The 22,322-nt window shown below is 38.5% G+C and overlaps 1 protein-coding gene across 3 annotated transcripts in view; it reads left to right on the top strand.

The window, feature by feature from the left end:
* The window catches only part of TRRAP (transformation/transcription domain associated protein), a 75,094-nt gene extending 55,174 nt beyond the window's left edge, over nucleotides 1-19,920 (top strand). For all 3 annotated transcript variants that reach the window (XM_054271234.1, XM_054271235.1, XM_054271236.1), the window contains exons 61-71: nucleotides 421-622; nucleotides 1,715-1,879; nucleotides 3,784-3,874; nucleotides 5,319-5,518; nucleotides 6,280-6,541; nucleotides 13,040-13,265; nucleotides 13,633-13,850; nucleotides 14,609-14,793; nucleotides 16,446-16,649; nucleotides 17,588-17,782; nucleotides 18,621-19,920. In XM_054271234.1, the coding sequence (XP_054127209.1) occupies nucleotides 421-622; nucleotides 1,715-1,879; nucleotides 3,784-3,874; nucleotides 5,319-5,518; nucleotides 6,280-6,541; nucleotides 13,040-13,265; nucleotides 13,633-13,850; nucleotides 14,609-14,793; nucleotides 16,446-16,649; nucleotides 17,588-17,782; nucleotides 18,621-18,905 (2,233 nt within the window). In that variant the 3' untranslated portion in view covers nucleotides 18,906-19,920. The remainder of the gene's footprint in view (nucleotides 1-420; nucleotides 623-1,714; nucleotides 1,880-3,783; nucleotides 3,875-5,318; nucleotides 5,519-6,279; nucleotides 6,542-13,039; nucleotides 13,266-13,632; nucleotides 13,851-14,608; nucleotides 14,794-16,445; nucleotides 16,650-17,587; nucleotides 17,783-18,620) is intronic.
* Nucleotides 19,921-22,322: the final 2,402 nt, after the last annotated feature.

Consider the following 22,322-nt stretch of genomic DNA (forward strand, 5'->3'; position numbering starts at 1 on the left):
CTGAAAAACAAGTTAAATAAGATGCCTTCCTCTAAAAGAGAATTTAAATAACATCTTCCCGATGTTGCTTTACTCCTTTTTTGCCCAGTGGAGCAGCATGTTTAAATGACTTTGCTTCACTCCCCTTGTATTATTATTTGCTCTTCTTTCTCCCAAAGTAGTGCACTGGGAGTTTTTTTTTTCTTTTTTTTAGGGAGTATGTGAGATTTTTAACACTTCAGAAACTGTTTTCATCTTGAAGCATTTACTTTTGTTGATGCTGAACTGCAAGGAAAGGAATGACAAAGTTGTAAGGGACCTTATTAAAAGATATCACTCAGTATTAAGAAACTAATTGCTTGCCCTACCAGAAATCTGACTTACACCAGCAAGCAGCTACTAAATCATATAAAACTCATATTCCTGCTTGTCACCACACAGGTCTGAGGAAGCAAACAAAGCTTTTTCTGCAGCTGTGCAAATGCATGACGTGCTGGTGAAGGCGTGGGCCATGTGGGGGGATTACCTGGAGAACATCTTTGTGAAGGAGAGGCAGCTCCACCTGGGGGTGTCTGCCATCACCTGCTACCTGCACGCCTGCCGCCACCAGAACGAGAGCAAGTCCAGGAAATACCTAGCAAAGGTGAGGTCTGGGGGGGTTAGAAAAGAATCAGAGCTCCAATCCTTTGGGAAGGGCTGGGATGATGTTCATTGCTTTAGTGAAAGAGTTACTAAGGGAAAGCTTTCATTTAGATAGAGGGGCTGTGTGTGGTTGTTCAAAACTAATTTTGAGGTTTTTTATGTCAGTGGGATATCTGGATTTTCCTTTAGATGTGGAACCTTTTTGTAGGAGGAAAAGGGCAAATCACATCCAGCATTTCTACTACATAGTGTGGTGCAATACTTGCAAAAAGGCATCCTTTGGTGCTTTAAAAAGCAACATAGTTTGAGGTCTGTTTATCATTACTATGGATAAATAATATTGATGTTTACCTAAGTATTATATTTTATTCCAGATAAGCATTTTCTGTACAGTTTTACTCTGAAATTCAGCAAAATTTTGGCCAAAAAAAGCTACTTGTGTTGTACGTTTCTTAGTTTGGGGATATTTAATCTCTCTCATGAAGAAAATTGAAAAATTGTACCAGACCAGGGAAGACAATCTGTTCTGACCATGCAGCAAGCCCAGAAAATATTGTCTGAGATTAAAAAGGTGGCCTCAACAGCACTCTGAAGTTTATTATTCTCCCTGTCTGGTTGCATAATAGTTAATGATTTTTAGTCAATGTTTAATATATTTAATTTAAATTAAACTAGGGGTGGACAGTTAAAATAATTAAGAACACCCAAAGAAATAATCAACTTCCTGTATCAAGGTTCATTTATCTGAGTTGCATATTTTAGGTTCTATAAAATTGCTTAAATTTTTATCCACACCCCCAGCCAAAACCCCAAAGAATTTATGGAATTCAATCATGTTCATTTGCTCTTTTCTGCCTTATTTCATAGTAAGGAGTATACTTAGATTTATTTTTTACATCCTTTAAAAATTATTTCTGAGGGAAAAATAGCATTGGCCAGGCACAATGAATGTAAGCTCTTGTCTCTGAGGCAGCTTTAACACTTTCAAGGACTCCACAGTCATATTAATAAAATATCTCTGCTTTTGTGCATCGTAATGATTGATGTGGCTTAAATTTAAGCACTGAGAGATCCTCTTGAAATTCTCTCCTAGGTTCTTTGGCTGCTGAGTTTTGATGATGATAAGAACACCTTGGCAGATGCAGTGGACAAGTATTGTATTGGTGTCCCACCCATCCAGTGGCTGGCCTGGATCCCACAGCTGCTGACCTGCCTGGTTGGCTCAGAGGGCAAACTGCTCCTCAACCTCATCAGTCAGGTACTGGAGATAATCCCTAATTCCTTTTTGTCTGTAAGCTTCATTTGTGAGGTGACACATGAATATTTTGTAAAGCAAATTACAAAAATGCAAAGCTTTAAAAATGGTATTGTTTGCAACTGTTGATGTGTTAAAAAATGGTAATTTCTGCCTTTAAGCAGGATATTTTAAATTTCAGTGAGTTTTACTTACTGAGATTAAATCCAGTGAAATTGTAGCATTATAGCTCTCCCTCTGGAATTCTATTTAATGTATTTTTGTGAATGATACAGAACACATAAAATACATAGTTAAAAATGCTTGTAATGTAGAAGTAAAGGATGGTTAGCTTTAGTAGCTAAAGGGCAAACTGTCTGGAAGCGTTTTGGTGTTTGTTCATTCAGGTTGATAGAAAACAGTGAAGTCCCATTAATGCACAGGTGGCCATGGGAAGCTCCCACAATACCTGAATTCCAGGCCTGCACTGCTCCACTGTTTCCTGGAAACTGGCACAGGACAACTCTTGTGCTGAATTCCTCACAGAACTCCTTTCTTTCCTCCCTTCTTGGTTTTTGAGATCTGGAATTTCTGACCTTGCAGGTCCCTTCTAGTTCAGGGTATTCTATCCTGTGAGATTGAGCTCCTTTTATCTTGTCCCCCGTCTTTGCTCTTTCAGACCTCTGAGAATGTGAGTTTTTGTAGCTAGAGAATGTCCATTTGTGTTGGCATGGGTGTACACAGCTCTAGATGAAGTGCTCATGTTCCCTTCCCTCTCTCTTCATAAAATTAAATGTAACTTTGAAGAGACCATGCTACCAGGCGGCTTAAGATGCCAGGGTAGGTAAGGCAAACTTTGATGGGTATGGCTTGGTATTGTCTGGCAACACCAGTGTGCTATACTGTCTTCTGGCAGAAAATACTCATTTCATCACTTTGTAGACACTTTATTTGTTGAGATCTGTATAAAATTTGCAGGAGTGTTTGCTCAGAAGTCTTACACTAGTTGGAGCTTAGACTTGTAACTATCACAGATACTCCTGTTTGTCTTCCCTTTAAACTTTAGGTACGTAGAAAAAGTATGAAATCAAAAAATACCATATTTTCTGTGTTACTGTTTTAAAACTCCAAAATTCTCTTCAAATAGCTTTTGACTTACAGCATGAAGCATGTGTGTGTCAGGTTAGTGATCTGTCATAAATATCAGATTACTGAATGCTTCAATCTCATTGCTACATTTCCACCACTTACCATATCCATTTGGATGGAGAAAGGATCTATGATTTAGTAAAATTGTGGCTCAGGAAACCTCAAATGCTGTCTTATATGCTCTACTGCAGGTAGTAGACATGTGGTTTCTTTCCTTTAATAGATACTGAGATTTACAGATTTAAATGGGATGCTGAATGTCAACATCTCTTTAGGGTTGTTTTTTTTAATGGAAGCCATAAAATCCTGGTTTTATTTTTGGGTGCAGTTGGTATCCCCTTACATTAAGTGCCACAATTAGGTGTAGTAAAGTTACTCTCTAATAGGCTTTCTTATCAAGTATGGTGGGGCTTGCTGGGAATTGTGGCCTAATTTAAAGACTAACTGCTGTCATTATGTCTGTTTTTCTTCCATTATGCACATGAGTAAGGTCTTTGAGCTGGCCCAGCTGGAGCTCTGACATTATGCTGCTTTCAGGTTTATTAGGCAATATGATCTGGAAACCCTAATTAGGTAATGTCTTAACAGTGTGTGCAGGGAGCTACCAATTCATCCTCTTCAGGTTCCTGTTACTGAAAGAATCTTTAATTTCCATAAGCTGTTATTTAACACAAAGAGCTGATTATTCCTGAATCGGACTCATTTACAAGAGAACCTGTCTGTGTTGATGTGATCTGTAGTTAGTATTCCTTAACTGAGAAACGTGTATCTCCAAATAGGTGGGAAGAGTCTACCCCCAGGCTGTTTATTTCCCTATCAGGACCCTCTATTTGACCTTGAAGATAGAACAGCGAGAGCGCTACAAGAGCGGTGAGTTTGGTCCTCAAGGAATTGTTGGGCTCTTTGGAACTTAAATGTTAGGTCAAGTTTCACTGGGTATTACAGAGAAAACAGATTCTCCAGAAAATATACCAACTTAGCAAAGCTAAGGGAGAAAACTCTTGATAAGCTCTGCTTGCATTGATTTGTTTCTGTGGAGTTAAGCCTGCAGATGGCTTGAGCTGTCTTGAATTTTCTTGTATGAAATACTCACCAAGAGGAGTTCCATCTCTTTCATTCTCATGTCACCTTAATTATTGAGAATCACATGTTCTTTACTGAATGTTCTTGATAAATTTGTGGAAAAGTAGAACATTCTTGGTTTACAAATACAGAATGTCACAGTTTTCTAAGATTCTCTTGACTAATTTTCACTGGAAGCATGAACCATGTAACATTTAGGAGCCACACTTAAAAAATTGTATCTCCATAATAACTTCTTATGGTGAATTTTAGATTAAAATGAGCATCTCAATGCTCATAAAAGCAATGTTGGCCTTGAGAAATGTTTGGGAGATGGGGAAAGCATTCAGCAACTTGCACAACAACTGTTTTCCCAAGAACAAATCACGTCTGGAACAGTTATGTCAAATGATTCCGCAGAATTTAGTTGTTCTTTTGTCCCACATAATTTCCTTGGAATCCTGGGAGAGCTACTTGAAGAACTTTCATTTCAGTTTCTGTGTTCTTTATTACAAAGGACATTGTTTATTTAATTGCCCTTTCCATTTGGGGATTAGTTCACTAAACTTCTGTATAAAATTTGAAAGGGCACTAATTAAATAATGTTTTATTTTTGTTTGGGTACTCTTTTGCAGAATGAGATGCCCACATACCCTCATAATTTATTATTTTCCAGCAATATTAAAATATTTCCCTGCAGGTCCTGCCAAAAACCACTGCTGGGTGGGTGGGTTGTGTGAGTTCTTGGGGATCATCTGATAAAGCAAAACTGCTTAATCCCTGTCTGATGGAGTTGTCATGCTAGAGATGGTTTGTGCTACAAGATACAGACTATGACAGTTTCTTTTGTTGGCATCAACACATTTATTCTTTAGTTATGTGTGAAAGGTCTCCCCAAAAGGGAAGGGAAAAAACTGCTTCAAATAATTTGAATATGAAACAATGTCTGTTACTTCAAGAGTATAGGTTGGTGATGTAAAAGCCGCACCTCCTATGTGTTTTTGAAGAGTGTTTATTTTGCTTTAATGTTGGGAAGTCTGTACCACTGAATAGCATTTGCTGCAGAGTTTTCTCAAAAAAAACCCCAATTCTCTTTCTTAAAATTTTTTTCTGAAACTCAGTAAGAAATACATAATTAATATTTAATGTAAATCTCAAACCAAATCTTGGAACAATTTATTTTATTTCAACGAGACACATATCAAGTTCATGAAAGGTCATTCTTATTTCCTTTTTAATGTTCACTTTCCAGATTCAGGGCAACAGCAGCCAAGTTCAGTTGGAAATCAGTCCCACTCTGCCTCAGACCCTGGGCCCATCAGAGCCACTGCCCCAATGTGGAGATGCAGCAGGATCATGCACATGCAGAGGGAATTGCATCCAACCCTTCTGTCCTCCCTGGAAGGCATTGTGGATCAGATGGTCTGGTTCAGAGAGAACTGGCATGAGGAGGTATTTGGCTTCAATGCACCTTGAATGAACGTATGGATCATCTAAGGGAAAGTTAACTGCAAAATATTTACCCAGAATTAATTTTAAACATCAAAGCATAACTGTTTGTTTTGATTAGTGAACTGATGTTTGTAGAACTGACTGTTCTGATTGGAGTTTCAGGATCTTGGTTATTTCTGGAAGCAGTACAGGGGTTTTGCAGAACTGTTAATGTGATGAATGCCTCTAGGATTTAAGCTGTTGCTCGTACTGACTGAAAATGTATATTCTCACATTAAGTTTCAGAGATACCAGTTTCCTTCTTGATCTGGTGGTCTGTGACAGGTGATGATTATTACCTGAAATTTGCATTGCAACAGAGAGCAGATGGACCTGCCACTCTGCTGTTCCTTGCCTCTCAAAGTGTTGCACTACTCTGTTCTGCCTGCCTAGCACAGTGTTTATTTGACGGTTTCCTCATATCACCTTTTTTTTTCATATATCTCAAAATATGAAATCTAAAAGTTACCTGCTGTTGAAAGAGCAAGTTGTCCTTTGTGAGGCAGCATTTTCCCTGCTCAGTTTGTTTGTTTGCAATGCTAATGAAATTCAGTGCTGTCATTCTGATTGACCCTCTCATGCAGTTTAAGAGTAGAGTTTTAAGCAGATGTTTCTGAGAGTATAATTCTACTATATAAAATACAGTGGGAATTAATATTTGGTGTCAAATCAGAAGGCCTAATCTTCCTGACTATTTTGTTTTTTCTGTTTTTCATTCTTAGGTGCTCAGACAACTGCAGCAGGGCTTGGCAAAGTGCTACTCCGTTGCCTTTGAAAAAAGTGGAGCCGTTTCAGATGCCAAAATTACTCCTCATACACTGAATTTTGTCAAGAAGTTAGTCAGCACCTTTGGAGTAGGTCTTGAGAATGTCTCCAATGTGTCCACCATGTTTTCTAGTGCAGCCTCAGAGTCACTAGCTAGGAGAGCACAGGCAACAGCTCAAGACCCCGTGTTCCAGAAGTTAAAAGGCCAATTTACAACAGGTAAATGTTTGAAATTTTTTTAAATGTTGCTTTTAATCTCAAGAAAATTTCCTCCCACAGTTCAGCTGTGAGTGCATTCTGCTTTTTTATTCCAGTGTCTTTCCAGAGATAAAATTTAGAAAACGGCACTTTTCTGTCATTCAGCAAACCTGAAATAGTTTTGTTCCTGTCTTTTATGCTGCAATAAATGTAATTCAAATGGAAAACATACATCAACCTAGAGCATAAATATATTGTTATATTTTTATTACTGAAAACTGTGGTTTGATTACATATTTGTTTAAAGATGAATTAGATTACTTCAGTGTAATGTTTTTGCAATTTGAACAGAACTGCTGGCTGTATATGAGAGACAATAATGATCTCTGTCTCTCTGTGATGCCAGCATTTAATGAAATTTTCACCCCAGAACTCCAAACTGATGATTTTATGTGAAGTCTTTCAAAACAGCCTATTTCTGATGAGTAAGATTACTTTAGTGTTTTGGATAACTAGATTATAAAAATTCTATTACCCAAATTTACGTAATTGGTAAATTGAATCAATAACTTTAATCAGACCTAACAAAAAAAGATGCTTAAGGGAAGTAGCTTTTTTGCTTCACTCATTTTCTCTTAACCAGTGGTTACATATTTGAGTATCTGATCTTGATTTGAAATTCTAAGAAAAGCTTGTTGACAAGCTTGATTTGTTTGGTGAAATGTGTTAAGGCCACTCAGCTCGTGCATGACAAAGTGACACTGATTGGCATCAGTGTTTTGGGTTGCCAGAATTTTGAGTTTTGAATAAATTCCTTGGCTTTTCTTTAAACATAGATGAGAGTGTTTGACAAGTAGACTTGGGGTGTTTCTTCAAGCATTTTGCTGATAATATTGTGAAAGGAAGGGAATCCTGTGAAAGTGAGTGAGTTGTAGAAGTGACCCACATTTCTCGTGCACGCCATGCTTTTTCCACGATGTCCTTTCTGAGGCACAGCAGTTGCATGACAGCAGATAATGAAAGTCCTGAACCATATGATTAAATTTTCACTGGATGAAGTGTACTAGGGAGGGAAATGGAAGTAGAAACACTTTGTGTGTCTTTAATGGGAGCATACAGGGGAAAAAAGTCATTGGATAATGATTAATGGGGTGAAATTTCACCAGTCCAAGTGCTGGATTCTGTAACTGGAACAGAGGAATAATGGCAGGTACAGGTGTAAATGGGGAGAGGAGAGCAGCCCTGAATCAGGGATCTGGGATGGTTGTTGTAGACCCCTTCCAGCTGAAATGCTCCACATTAAATACAAGTTTGGACTTGATTTTGATTTTTAATAATGGTTTATAGTCCTTCCATTGCAACAATGATATAGCCACTTATTTGTTGCTGTAAGTGTTGTTGATATGCTTGGTTGGATTTGAGTTATTTTTGGTCTGTCACAGTAGCTCCTACTTCCTTTCCTGTGAGCATCAGAGAGCTCTGGGGTTTCCAAAGTGTAAAGGAAAAGTAAATAGAATGCCAGACTACAGTCTGCAGTATCTGAAGTAATATTTCAAAACATTACTAGAGAAACATTTAAGAAAGTTTAATTATGATTCAGTTACAACTTTTAGTTAAAAAGTGGAGAGGATTTTCAGTATTTTTGGTGCTGTTTTTATTTTTTTGCATATCTTTGTGATATATAAATGGCTGTTAAGGTTTTCAGATGTTCTCTCTTAATTAAAGAATTATATGGAACAACATATAAACCAAAGTATGACATAGGCCTGGTCATAAAAATCATGTAAAGTCATCAAATGCAAAGTGTTTCTTAGTAAATTTCAGTTAAGTAACAGTAATTACTTTCTTTTTTTTGAAGATTTTGTGTTTTATTTTTCAAGTACAATGAAATATGAATGTCTGCAGGATACACATAATTATTTTGCTCAGTGCTGGATTAGATTTTATTTTAATCTATTACTTTCAGTGTTTAAATTTACAAATTAAATGTGGGAAAACAAAAGAAATTAAATCAATCAGCATACTTAATAATTTCTGTAATCTAATTTGTTATGCAGAAAATGAAAATAAGTTTTTTATTGATTTTACAATGACAGTAAAATATATGCAAATAACTGAATACGTTTGTAATTACTGTACTGAAGATTGCAAGAGTTTTTTAACATTACAAGAAACTAATTGTAGAATGTGCCTGATGTGTCCTTGTGTCACACCACAATGTCCATGTTTGTTTTTCCTGTTCTCAGTATCAGTTGCATTTGGATGATGGACAGATAATTACAGTGGTTGCCTTTCATTTCAAAAGTGTCCAAGCTAAGGAGCTGTCTTGGAGTAAACTCTTTGTCAATTATTCCCAGATTAATGTTGACAGCTATGGTTTATAGACACTTTCAGCAGGGTTTGGTTGCATAATCATTTCCATCAACATCAGAGTTGTATTTTGATTCCTGTTTGGAGCCACTGGAGACTCTCACACCATTTCTTATATTCTGAATTCTTTGTCTGTAGCAGTCTGGACTGTTGGAGCTGTGATAGGTCATCTTTATCTATCCTAATGTTATATTATAAAAACAAATTTTACTTTGAATTTTTTTTCTAGAACTTCAAATGCATAGTTCTTTGACCATCTGTTCTTTGTTCTTTCCTTTTCTGCTAAACCTTTTGACATCAAAGAAAAGAAAATGCTGAAAAATGCTCCCTTTGAGAGCTCTCTCAGCAGTGAGAGCAGCAGAAAAGCTGCCTCAATTGTCCTTTTGTGGGCAGATGATAGTTTAGAGTTTGGATCAGCTTCTTTCTGCAACCATCTCTCCTCTTCAAGCTGAATATGAATGGAGAGCTCCAAAATACCCCCTTGAAGGGCATGGTAATTTCCTTGAGACTTTGTCCCCCAGCACAAAGAATCCTTCACTGTGCTGGTGGCTCTGTAGTCAGGAGGAAGCTCTTGAACCCCAAGTGTGGCTCTGCACTGTTAGGAGGGGGCAGGGGGAAGAGCTCTGTGTATTTGCAGCCTTTTTAAGGATTTTTTTTCCCTTTTGCTCAAGAGTGAACATAGTGTGCTTTGGTAGCTCTTTCTTTGCTTCCATTGTAATTTTTAGTTAACAGGGTGATATCCAGGAAATCCAGATAAAGAGATGGATGATATTTGACCTTGGTGTCCAGTACATGCAGTCTTGGTTTTCTGGAGCTGAGTGATAAACCAGAAGTTCTGCTCCACATTTCTGCTTTCCTCTCACTGAGATTTTTCATCTTTATTGCTTTTTTCCGAAAGTTCTTGTGAGATTGGAAAGAAGTTTTGGGAAGCAGAATATATAAATGTTTGAATATTATCTTCAAAAGCAAGACAGCACTTCAATTTTGGAGAATGCTTGGATCTTCTTCAGTGTCATGGGCATGAAGAATTGTCCTGCTCTGTGCAGCTAAGCTCACAACTCAGTCCTCAGGGACACTTTACATGATTAGTGCCTTGGCTTTTTAGCTGGAGACCCTTGAGATGTAAACCTTTAATGGAATCAAGCTTTTCCTATGGTCAGAATAATCTTAAAAATCTTCAAATGAACTGTTTCTTGCTCTAAGAGCATTAATAGCCTGTTGCCTTTGATCAGAACTATTTTATTCCAGTGTAGCAGAAGGGCTTTTAAATATAGTTCTGGAGTCTTAGTTTGGGGGTAATGCCATGTTAATGTTGTGTAGGTCAAGGCAGCTGGGGGGACAGAGGGTTTGATACTCTAATTTTGCTACTTTGAGTATGTTTTTTGGTGTTTCTTCCTGAGGAGTGATGGTACAGCCTTCAATCAAAGTGTGTTAAGAGGCATCAGGATTTTTTAGGTCTGTCACTGGGGAGAAGATTGTGCCCCATTTCTCCTTCCATTGAGAGTGGCAAGAAACTTCAGCAGCCTTGAGAAGAGAGAGCAAACTGCTTCCACTGCAGTCTGTGCCATGGCCTTCTGTGAAAATCCCCGTTAAGGATGAGGGGGAAAACTTCCCATCCTTTATAGAAATATGTGGTGCAGGTAGTGAGGTACTTCAGAGCAGTGTGTGTTAGCTTGAGAAAGATGTTTTCCAGTACTAAGTTCTGAAGAAATGGATTTTTTTTAAAACAAAACCACTGTTTATATAGATTAAGATGTCTGCAAAGCAGAGAGACTTTTACACAAATTATGTTTGGTCTTGTATTTCCCTATCTTCCAGCTGAAGTGATTTTTCCTCTCAGATGGGCTCTCTGTGACACGAGCAGAAAGACTAATTGAACTCTCTGTGTTTCCCATTTGCCACTGGGAAACAAAAGAACAACAAAAATCCTAAAACAGGCATTCAGCAAACTAGAGCTGCTCTTGTGGTGAACTGAGTGACTTTTTTTGTAAGGAAAATATACTGATGTGTGTTTTTACCTCTTGGCTGATTCACATTAGCACAAAAACTAGTTGCAGTTTGAGGGTACTTTCCTGCACTTCAGAGATTCGGGAGATAAATGATGCAATAATTTTGTCACTTTGATGAAATGATTTACTCCCACTGCTCACTAGAGGGTAGGCTTGGGATTTTAATAAGAGTGTTTTACAGTGATATTGCAGTAGATGCACTGCCCACAGCAGGCAGAAAAAGAAAAGGGAATATTACATCCATAAATATGAAACTGTATTTTTCATTATAAACTTTTTTCTTACAGAAGTGGAAAGGATTTTGTATGAGCTGTTTTTTTGTTCTCTTTTAGGCTAGTAAACTTAGGCCTTTTACTGAAAGATTTTAGCATATTAGTTTATTGTGGATACACAGTGAAATATGTTGGGTTATATGTTCTCTGATATTTATTTAAGTAACAGAATAGCAAAATGAAAGCAATCCTAAGGTGCATTGTTTTCTATGGCATTAGAATCCTGGATTAAAAAAAAAAACTTAGGAGAGTGTGTGTAGAATGACAGGAACTCTGCTGGCTAAATGAATATTTTAAGTTGTTTTTAGAAGTAAGTCTTTTGGACAATCAGAATTTTGAGTGGTTTAATTGTGGTTGAAAAAACTTTTATAATGCAGCAATTGCTGTGTGCACATACTTAATTCACTCTTGGCACACTTGCAGGGAGATGCTTGTAGCATATTTATGTGGTTAAGTTTTCTGAGCAGTGCTCATGTTTTATTTGGTTTTTGGTATTTTTGTTAACTTAGAAAAATATTGAGTTTATATAACATTGAAATTGAGGTTCTGCAAGAAAATTTAAACTAAATTTTAAGACTTAATTTTCTGTTGTGTTGAATAATATTGAAGATTTTGTTCTGCTCTAGCTGCAAATCTCAGAAATACTGAATTGTCATTCTCTGTTTTTTTCAGTTGCTTTTTCACTTGAGACATGTTGAGCTTAAAATGGCATCTTCTAGGGAGTGGAGAGGAGTTAAAAATTCAAGTCTGTTGGTTAACTTGCATACTTTGGGATGCCATAACTAATGAGGTTTACAGAGAGTCGTTTGTCTTCTTATCCAAGTGTGTTTAATTTTTCATTGTTGTGGCACTGAAGTGCTGAACCATCATTTCATGTATGTGGTTTATTCATTTTCCCTCTTTGGGGAAATTCAAAGACATTTATTTATTTATTATTTGCTTTGTCTGAAACTGTTGTGAGAGCAGTGTTGGGAAGATAGTGTTGGTGTGGCCCAGAAAATGCTCAGTATTGCAGTGATTTCTGTTACAGAATTACTTGCATAATGTACTGAAGTCCATATTGACCTTGAGAAAGTTCTTTCTTTGTCTTCATATGGATTAAAGGAGATATTCTCACTCTGTGGTACTGTTGACATTGCAGTGGAAAGAGCAGGCTGTTTGCATAATATTGTCATTTTTCTTGGGCTGCTGTGGCTGTTCTTCCTATAGTGTCTTCAGTTGTTGTCTAAGACAGGAAAGAATAAGAATTTTCTTGCAGCTGAGAAGAGAATAGTAATAATAACAATTTTCTTATTTGTCCTGCAGCTCCTCACGGATTCTATGTTGTATCCTCAACTAGGGCTCTTTCATTCATTTTAGGAGTAAAAAATCTCCACTGATTTTAAATAAATAAATAAATAAATGACTTGCAATGAAACAGGTAGAAAATTATAGTGCTGTAAAGTAAGCCTACTTTTCCTCTTTCACTGAGTGGTCTGATGTAATAATTTGGGGTTTTACTGCTTTCATTCTGTGCAGTATGTCTGGTTGCAGTATATAGGGAATTCAATACAGTAATAGTATTTAAATTTTTCACTGTATGCTTCACAATGTTTGTGTGACTCTAAAACAGGAAAATCTTGGGAAGTTTGTTATATACTAAATAACAGAATATTTTGCAGTTGTATACAAAAAAGAGGTAGTAGATTCTGACAGATTTAAGTTATTGTTCTATGTAATGCTAGGACTTTGCAAAAAGGTTTTCTATAGAAAATAGAAATATTCAACAGAGCCTGCCTTTTAAAGGCAGTTCAGCTTTGTGGGGGTGTGTGTGTTTGGTTTGCTCTACTGAATTGGGTGATTTGTTTTTGTTTGCCTTTTTTTTTCAGATTTTGACTTCAGTGTTCCAGGATCAATGAAACTCCACAACCTTATCTCCAAACTAAAGAAATGGATCAAAATTCTGGAGGCCAAAACTAAACAGCTTCCAAAGTTCTTCCTCATAGAGGAGAAGTGCCGCTTTCTAAGCAACTTCTCAGCTCAAACTGCGGAGGTAGAGATACCTGGAGAATTCCTCATGCCAAAGCCAACACATTACTACATCAAGATAGCAAGGTAACCTAAAAATCCATTTTGGTAGCTGTAATTCTGGAAACAGAGAAGGAAATTAAAGCCCTCTCCATCCATCCATCCATCCATCCATCCATCCATCCATCCATCCACTCTGCAAAAGTAGATAGATATTTTATACTAGATAAATATTTTATATATGTGTATTATATATATAGTTAAACTTTGGTGTAAGTTTCTAATTTATCCTCCTTCAATAATTTTACATTTGATCACTAAACACCCGCACTGTTCAGAACATATTTAGTTTTCTTGTACCTTGCTATGAGTTGAGATCTGTGCTTTTACTGTCACCACTAGAGATGCTGTTGTTCAAAAGAGTTACAAAGCTCTCTCCAAATGCTCCTGGCAGGTTCATGCCCCGGGTGGAGATCGTGCAGAAGCACAACACAGCAGCTCGCAGGCTGTACATCCGCGGGCACAACGGGAAGATCTACCCGTACCTGGTGATGAACGACGCCTGCCTGACCGAGTCGCGCCGCGAGGAGCGCGTCCTGCAGCTGCTCCGCCTCCTCAACCCCTGCCTGGAGAAGAGGAAGGAGACCACCAAGAGGCATTTGTTCTTCACAGGTACTGCAAGGAGAGAGGTCTGTGTTGTTTTTAAATGTAAGTTGTGCTCAGAGGTTATAACGGCTGGAGGTTTTTGAATATTCACAAGGTAAATTCTATCTGGCTGGGTGATTAGTCTTGTCTGGAGCTGTAGCACCCCTCTGGAGGAGTGCAGCTGATTGCAGGGGTCTGGGGTGTTTTTAGAAATGCTTATGTGCATTGCTTATGATATCAAGTGCACTTGACTTGCTTATGATATCTTGCACTTGCAAGAGATGCCCACTGGGCCTGTTGGTGTGGAAATGGGCGCACATACTTCAACAACATTGAAGTATGGGAAATATAATGGGAAATACAACATTTAGAGACGACTGAAGAGGTCAGAATAAAACCTTTGCTCCGTGATTTGTGATATAGGAATATTGAATTTCTTTTACATCTTCCACATAACACAGAAGAAATACTTTTTCTTTTTGCTGCTGAATTTCATCTAAACAAAGTATTACCCTCTTTCCTGAAGGTAAAGAGAAATAGGAAGAATGATGAGTGCTCAATTGTTTTTCAGAAGTACCATTGATGTTTCTGTTAAGATAAAAAAAGAAACCCTGCTGTAATTCTGTTTTACCTGAGCTTATAAACTAGTTATGAGCACAGCATTAAAGTTTTCTGTTGATAGGCTCCAGTTGATTATGAGGGCTGTGTTTTGAGGGCTGGTGTGTCAGCATTTGGGCTCTGATGAACTCAGGTTTGCTTTGCTCTGTGTGCCCGCCCCTGCGCAGTGCCGCGGGTGGTGGCGGTGTCCCCGCAGATGCGGCTGGTGGAGGACAACCCCTCCTCGCTGTCCCTGGTGGAGATCTACAAGCAGCGCTGCGCCAAGAAGGGCATCGAGCACGACAACCCCATCTCGCGCTACTACGACCGGCTGGCCACGGTGCAGGCTCGGGGCACGCAGGCCAGTCACCAGGTACTGCAGCACGGGGTGAACACAGGGCTGTGCCCTGAGCCCTGAACCCTGAACCCTGCCCTGGGCAATTCCATCCAGGGCTGTGCCCTGAGCCCTGCCCTGCCCTGCCCTGGGCAATTCCATTCAGGGCTGTGCCCTGAGCCCTGAACCCTGCCCTGGGCAATTCCATCCAGGGCTGTGCCCTGAGCCCTGAACCCTGCCCTGGGCAATTCCATCCAGGGCTGTCCCCTGCACCCTGCTCTGCCTCAGCAATTTCACCCAGGGCTTTACCCTGCACCCTGCCCTGCTCTGCCCTGGGCAGTTCCATCCCTGGGCCATTTCATCCAGGGCTTTCCGCAGCACCCTGCCATTCCCTGGGCAACTTCATCCAGGGCTTTCCCTAGCACCTTGCCCTGCCAATTTCATCCAGGGCTTCCCCCAGCACCCTACCCTGCCCAGTTTCATCCAAGGCTGTCCCCAGCACCTTGCCCTGTCCAATTTCATCCAGCACTCTGCTGTGCCTTGGCAAATTCCCCCCAGCACTTCTTCAGAATTTAGGAAGTTCATTATGTACTAAACTACAGAATATTTTGGAGTTTAGAAAAGAGGTAGCAGATTCCGACAGGTTTAAGTTTATTGTTATATAGAACGCTAGGACTTTGCTAAAAGGTTTTCAGCAGAAAATAGAAATATTCAGCAAGAGCCTGTCTTTTAAAGGCAGTTCAGCTTAGCAGGGATGTGCGTGTTTGGTAAATGTCATTAGATGTCAGATAGATATACAATGCATGGTGGTGGTTGGATTTTTTGCATGTATTTTGATTTTGCATAATGAGAACTCTATATGTCTTCAGTGTTTTAGGTGATCTTTGAATGATTTTATTTAAAAAAGCTGTATTTGTATTGCTGGAAGTTGTTTTGGGTAAATGCAACTGAAAACAGGCAGGGTGCTGATTGATTTTTTTTTTTCCCCCTCTCGTGTATAGTGCTTTAAAAATAATTAATTGACAGCATGGGAAGCAGCATTTCTAATTTACATAAGCAGCTACAGCATGGTATGTGAGGCAGGCTTCCCATGTTCTTCTAATATTTCTCTTAAAATTGCGAGTGGATCCATTCATCTAAGCCAAACAGAAGCAGTAAGGCAATCTCACCTAATAAATGAAGTACTCAGGAAGAACAAAGCTCTCTCTCTCTGTAAACTCCACCAAACAATCAGCTGTGATGTATAAGGTGGTTTTATGTTGTTTTTTTTTTTAGTTAGGGTTAGTGCAAATTCATAGTTAAAATGCCAGTCCCATTCCAAATACAGCTATTAGAAAATACACAATAAATATGTATTACAGATGTAGTTTAAACAATTGTTTCAGACTTTCTTTGGTACAAAATAAAAATGGGAGTGCTATGTAACACTTGTTTCTATTTTCAGAATTCTTACATTTGAAACTTTAACAGCCCTTTAATTGAAGTCAACATGACTGTCATGCTTTCTGGTGTAACAGAACAGATCCTTCTTTTTCTAACTAATTAGGCCTAGTATATGCTATAGTAATTAAATATTTTGGTAGATTTTTTTTTTTGCTTTTCCTAAAACGAGATACAGCAATTAAGAGCAGATTAGTAGTTGCTGTAGAGCATTAAAAATGCCTTTTCCAAGTAACCCTTTTGATGTGCAGGTTCTCAGAGACATCCTGAAGGAGGTGCAGAGTAACATGGTGCCTCGCAGCATGCTCAAGGAGTGGGCCCTGCACACCTTCCCCAACGCCACAGATTACTGGACCTTCAGGAAGATGTTCACCATCCAGCTGGCCCTCATTGGCTTTGCAGAATTCATCTTCCACTTGAACAGGCTCAACCCTGAGATGCTGCAGATTGCCCAGGTGTGCTTCAGTTTGCTCATTCTCTCGGCTTGGATCAGATGGGTATTTGCACTGTGCTTTTGAAATAAGTAGAAGTTCAACATAGATAATTAACAGTGCATTTCAGTAGGTTTTTTATTTCTGTGTGATTGCACATCCTGTAGGGAGCAATTTAACCTGCAGTCCCCATGGACATCAACTCTGCCCTCTGTGGTGAGAGTTTAGAACTTTGTGGAATTATTCTTAGATATTTGAACTCTTCATGTAAATGACTGATAAGTCTCTCTTTTTAGTCTTCTTTCAAATATATGCTTTCAAAATACCTTTGTATTAAACCAATTGGGTGTAAGAAAAATAAAATACAGAGCTTCATTTTCTTAAAGGGCTATACCCCTTTTCAAATACCATTCTCTTTTGAGCATATCCATCAAGCTACAACTCCTATTAATCATTGTTTTTCTGTTTTAACCCAATATTTAAAATTAAGCTTCCCACCTAAAAAAGAGCAAAGGTGGTATTTATTAAAGTCTCAATGCCATTTTAATGCATGGAGAGTTAAGTCTGCATAGCAATTAAGATTTTTTGATCCCTCTATTAAGTGTTCAGCTTAATTTTCAGTTGTTTACCCACAGTGAACCTTGGACACTGAATATTGTCCCAGAGGTCTGTTGGCAGTGACTCCATACAGATCAGGATCCAGAGGAATCTACTCCTTAAGTTTGGTATTACATGTATTTAGTGAGGGGTTTGGACACAACATTTTGAGAGAAATGCTTCCCTTTGTGCATGCCATTATTTATAACTTCATTGCTCAAAAGTTATTTGGCTAAACAAATAAAACGCTTTTGAAGCACTGTTGAAACTCAGCATTAACAGACACAAAAACCCAACTACTTTTGTTTCCATGAAGGAAAATCAGTTTCTTTAACTGCTTTTGTGCATGTTTGTGTTCATCTCAGGACACTGGCAAGCTCAACGTGGCGTACTTTCGCTTTGACATCAATGATGCCACGGGAGACCTGGACGCCAACCGCCCGGTGCCCTTCCGCCTGACCCCCAACATCTCCGAGTTCCTCACCACCATCGGGGTGTCAGGGCCCCTCACTGCATCCATGATTGCAGTAGCTCGCTGCTTTGCACAGCCAAACTTCAAGGTTTGTATGCTTTTTTTGCAGGCTTGTATTTGACAATTCATAAAAAAACAGCACTTTTTTGGTGAAGGTAGAAACTGAACGATGGTGCGGATTTGTTTTAAAATTTTACCCTGAGGTCATCACAAAGGTCAGCTGAAATGTTGGAAATGTTTGGAAATGTTTTATATTATGCGTAAGTGTTTAATTTGACTCAGACTCAGCATAAAAGTTGGCTTTAGAAGCTTGAGACTGTTGGAGTTGGCAGATTGATACCAGTAACTCAATTCAGTGATGAGAAAAAATAGGAAAGTATTTGCTGCAGGAATTTCTTTTCCATCCAAGGATAGAACTGGCCTATATAACATATATGTGTATCTATATTAAATACATATGTATGGTTGTTGTAGTCAGTGTTCTTTCCCTGTGTAGCAGAAAATAATATTCCCTGAGAGTGTAATGACTGCAAAAAATCCCTCCAGCTTTCCAAAGTGTTCCAAATCTCTGCCCAAAACTTCTGTCTGTGTGTGTGTTGTAGAAGCCATGAATTTAGTGGAGTCATTTAAAAATAGGATGTACACAATTGTATCTGTGTATCAATATCTCAGTATATGTTATTAATTTCTGTAGGAGTCATTGTGTTGTGTTTTTGTAATGGAAACTTTTTATGAACAGGAATAGCTGGAGAGGAAATAATAAAATGTTTGGAAGCCACACTCGTCTTGAAAAGTCTGAAGTTGCAATGTGGCTCCAAAAGTGTCAAAATACTGTCAACTAAAATCTAGTTACAATTCTGTAATCTGATAGAACCTGAACATTCTATGGATTAAGTGCAATAATCTGATTTTTCTTCTTCATATAGGTTGATGGCATCCTAAAAACTGTGCTAAGGGATGAGATCATCGCGTGGCACAAGAAAACCCAAGAGGACACCTCGTCCCCACTGTCAGCAGCTGGGCAGCCCGAGAACATGGACAGCCAGCAGCTGGTGTCCCTGGTGCAGAAAGCTGTCACTGCCATCATGACCCGCCTGCACAACCTGGCCCAGTTTGAGGGAGGGGAAAGCAAAGTCAACACCCTGGTGGCAGCTGCCAACAGCCTGGACAACCTCTGCAGGATGGACCCTGCCTGGCACCCCTGGCTGTGACTCCAAGCTTTCAATTGTTTGAGGGGGGTTTTGTTGTTTTTGTTGGTTTTTGTTGGGTTTTTTTTGGATTTTTTTGTTGTTTTTATTTCCTCCTGTTGTTTGTGGTGTGAGCCATATTTTGTGTTAAGAAAATGTGAAAAAAGCTTTCCAGACGACGGCTTACCTGTCACACTGCGTTTTGTCAGTTTTCATTCTAGCTGTGTTTACAGTAGTATGGTGTTTTTACTGGTTTTAATTTCAGGAGGAGACATTTCCTCCTGTTTATGCAGTTGATATGCAACAGCAGCTTTTGCAAATAGATTAAAATGAAGAGAGAAAAATAATATACAGAAAAATCTAATTTTATGATGAAGACTGAAACTAGCATTGTTAGATTTAGGGTCTGCCATTCCTAATAACTTGCAGTATATGAATTTTTTATACTATAGTAATTACTAAAAAAAAAAAGAAAAATACAGTAATCCCTGTTGCCGAGTTTTCCTCTGTGAAATTTTACTTAATCACTCTCTTCATAATGCCAAATTGAAGGCATAGATAAATGCTCTAACTTTTAAGTTTGCTTCAAATTTACATGAGCAATTGCTTTGTACAGACAATTTTGTACCAAATGTTATAGAGGTGAGATTTTGTTAGGCACTGAGAAAATGATGATCAAATTGTGCTGACTTTTCCTGGAGCACAAGCTATGTACAGTAAAAGTGTAAACCATTTAGACTATTTGGTTTAGTTGTGGACAGTGTTTGGGGGGGAAGTTTATAAAAGGATGGAAAAAGTCATCCTTTGATATCTGTATTTGTCTGTAATAGAGAAAAAATTGAAATCTTATCAAGTTCTCTTTACTGTTTAGAATTACAGTAGCTTCTTTAGAATGAACCTGTTCCTTTGTAATTTAAGAAGAGCAGTTTAATGTTTTACTTGTCTTTCTGTTGTGTTAGCATTTTTATAAAACTTCAGTGTTGAGAATGTTAAATTTGTACAGAGTGATTTTTTTCCAAATAAATATTTTATAAAACTCTCAGTGGTATTAATTTCATTTATAATATTTTTAATATTATCCTATGACTATGATTTTGCTTCATTATATGTTGGATGAAGCAAGCATGGCCCTTCATTCCCATGCTTGGTGCTCCTTTTGTATCAAAGAGAATTTTACTCTATGGCACTATGTACAAGGGGAAGCTCAAATAAATGAGTGCCAAGGACTGTATAAGGATTTGGTAAACAAACATTCCTTTTTTTTTTTTTTTTGCAAAGACTTACTTCCTTATCAAAATCATGTTGGCAAGAATAATCTTCTTATAAAACACAGCACTTCCTGCATGTGTCACGACACGCTCTGTCTGCAGTCATTCACAACTGAGCTCAGTGCTTTCATGACTTGAAGGGAATTGTTGCCTTCCCTTTATTGAAGATTTTAATGTTTGCAGCTGTGAAGTACAGCACACACTGCACAGAGGAGATGCAGGATCATTTCTTATTTGCACATCTTGGATATGTCTGAGAGATGACAGCGTTCCCTGACAGGAAGTCATCAGATAATTCAGCCACTTTTCTGTCCATGATAGAAATCTTAATGGGAAAATGTGAATGTGACTTAAGAGACAAACTTTGTTGTCTTTAGATTTGTGACATCTCTCTTGTTCTTGGCATCACCTCAGATATACTCCTGAAAGAAGACTTGGGGTGTGAGAGAGTTATTTATTGCATTTAGCAGAGAGTTACTTTAATGAGCTCCCTCATGGTGTTAATGTGCAAATGTTAATACCGGCTTCTCTTTCATGATCATCTGCTATGGATGCACCTCAATTTGTGAGAAGGCTTACACAGTCTTAACCCAGAGTTTTACCACGAGCTTCAGGAGATAAATCTGAAAGCTTTTAGTTATACATGAGCATTCTTCAGGGCCTGGGGGATATCTGACATCTCTTGTATCAGCAGCAGCTGTCCATTAGCAGGAGAGTGGTTTGACAAAGTACAGGGTAGGAAGTTCCTGATTATCTTCTCCAACATGTGACATCTATCTTAGCTGCATTTAATTTTTTATGACTGTAGATAAGGGTTGCCTCTGTCTTGTTGGAGATCCATGCTCAGAATGCATCTTGCTGAGCAGATACTTGAAAGTGAACTACATTAAATGTCAATTCACTCTAAGTATTCCCTTCAAGGTTTCTTCCCTCAGATTAGATACTACACAAAAAAAGCCCATGTCATTACTCAGTAAAATCAAACACTCAAGAGAGGTCAAATTTAAAATTCTCTCTGAAATTTGTGTGTATGAGCATTATGCCATTCTGAAAATTCGTCCTGTTGTGTTTGTTTTTTAACCTCTAGTTATGGACAGATTTCACCAGATCTTCATGAGGGTAACTAGTCACAAGCCCTTGACACCAAAGTTGTGCCAGCAATAATTCTCCATAAAATACATATTGGTAGGCTTTGGCACATTTACCTGTGTTGGTGTGAATTGGGCTCTCTGGGAGGTCACTCAAGGCACAGAAATACAAACAACTAAGAAGAAAGTTTGGCATAAAAACCTGGATACAAATGTAAACTGTGGAGATTATACGGAGAATAAATAGTTGTCAGGTTTCTCAAATTACAGTTTTCTCTCCTGACTCTTGTAATCGTGTTTGACTCTGTCTATTAGATGATGCTGCTGCAATTTAACTTTTTATTATCACACTCTGCTCTTAAGTAGATGATCAGAACTTGTTTGCTTAAGTGAATTGTAGTCTGAAACAAAAACCTTTAACAGGAGTTGAGTGTTTGAATCCACCCTCTGGAAATGGTGTGTGCCACTTTCCTCTGCTGTAATTGGGCTGTCCAAGAATTGTCAGGTACAGAGTGAGCAAGGGATTAGTTATTACTGGAAGATGATGACTCAAAGCCTTTCAGAGCAGACAATGAAAGCTCTGTTTCATAATGGCAGTGGAATAAAGTTGCTTTTAAGGCTCTGATCTGTTTCAAATATGATGTATGAAATGTTCCTTTGTGGTGTAGAAGCCTATTCAGAGAGAAGATTTCACATTCACAGGAGCTTTTAATCAGCTCAGTGTGGGTGCATTTCACATTTAAGAGGTTCAAGAGAGCACATGTGAAACAACTGGTGACTTGTATTTGGTTTATCATCATCATCATCATCCCTTGACTGTGTCTGGTCTCACTGTCCCTGTGTGCATGAGCTGTGAGCCAAAGGGCAGTGTCACCTCACCGGGGACCTCCTAAACCAGGGCTCAAGGTGCTGAAATGCAGAAAAAAGAAAAAGAGGAGGTCTGTGAAATTGTTCACTCAGACTTTCATCTCTTCACTGTGGCTTTTTCATCTTTAAATGAGCATTGCCTTTCCCTGAGAGCTCCAAGCATGGGTTCTGCTCCCTCTCTGCCTTCAAACTTCTCCCTCCCCTGTTATAACCCAATA

Source organism: Melozone crissalis, unplaced genomic scaffold (assembly GCF_028551555.1).
Source record: "Melozone crissalis strain CALT ecotype California unplaced genomic scaffold, PUWL_Pcris_2 ptg000012l_1, whole genome shotgun sequence".
Taxonomy (NCBI): Eukaryota; Metazoa; Chordata; class Aves; order Passeriformes; family Passerellidae; genus Melozone; species Melozone crissalis.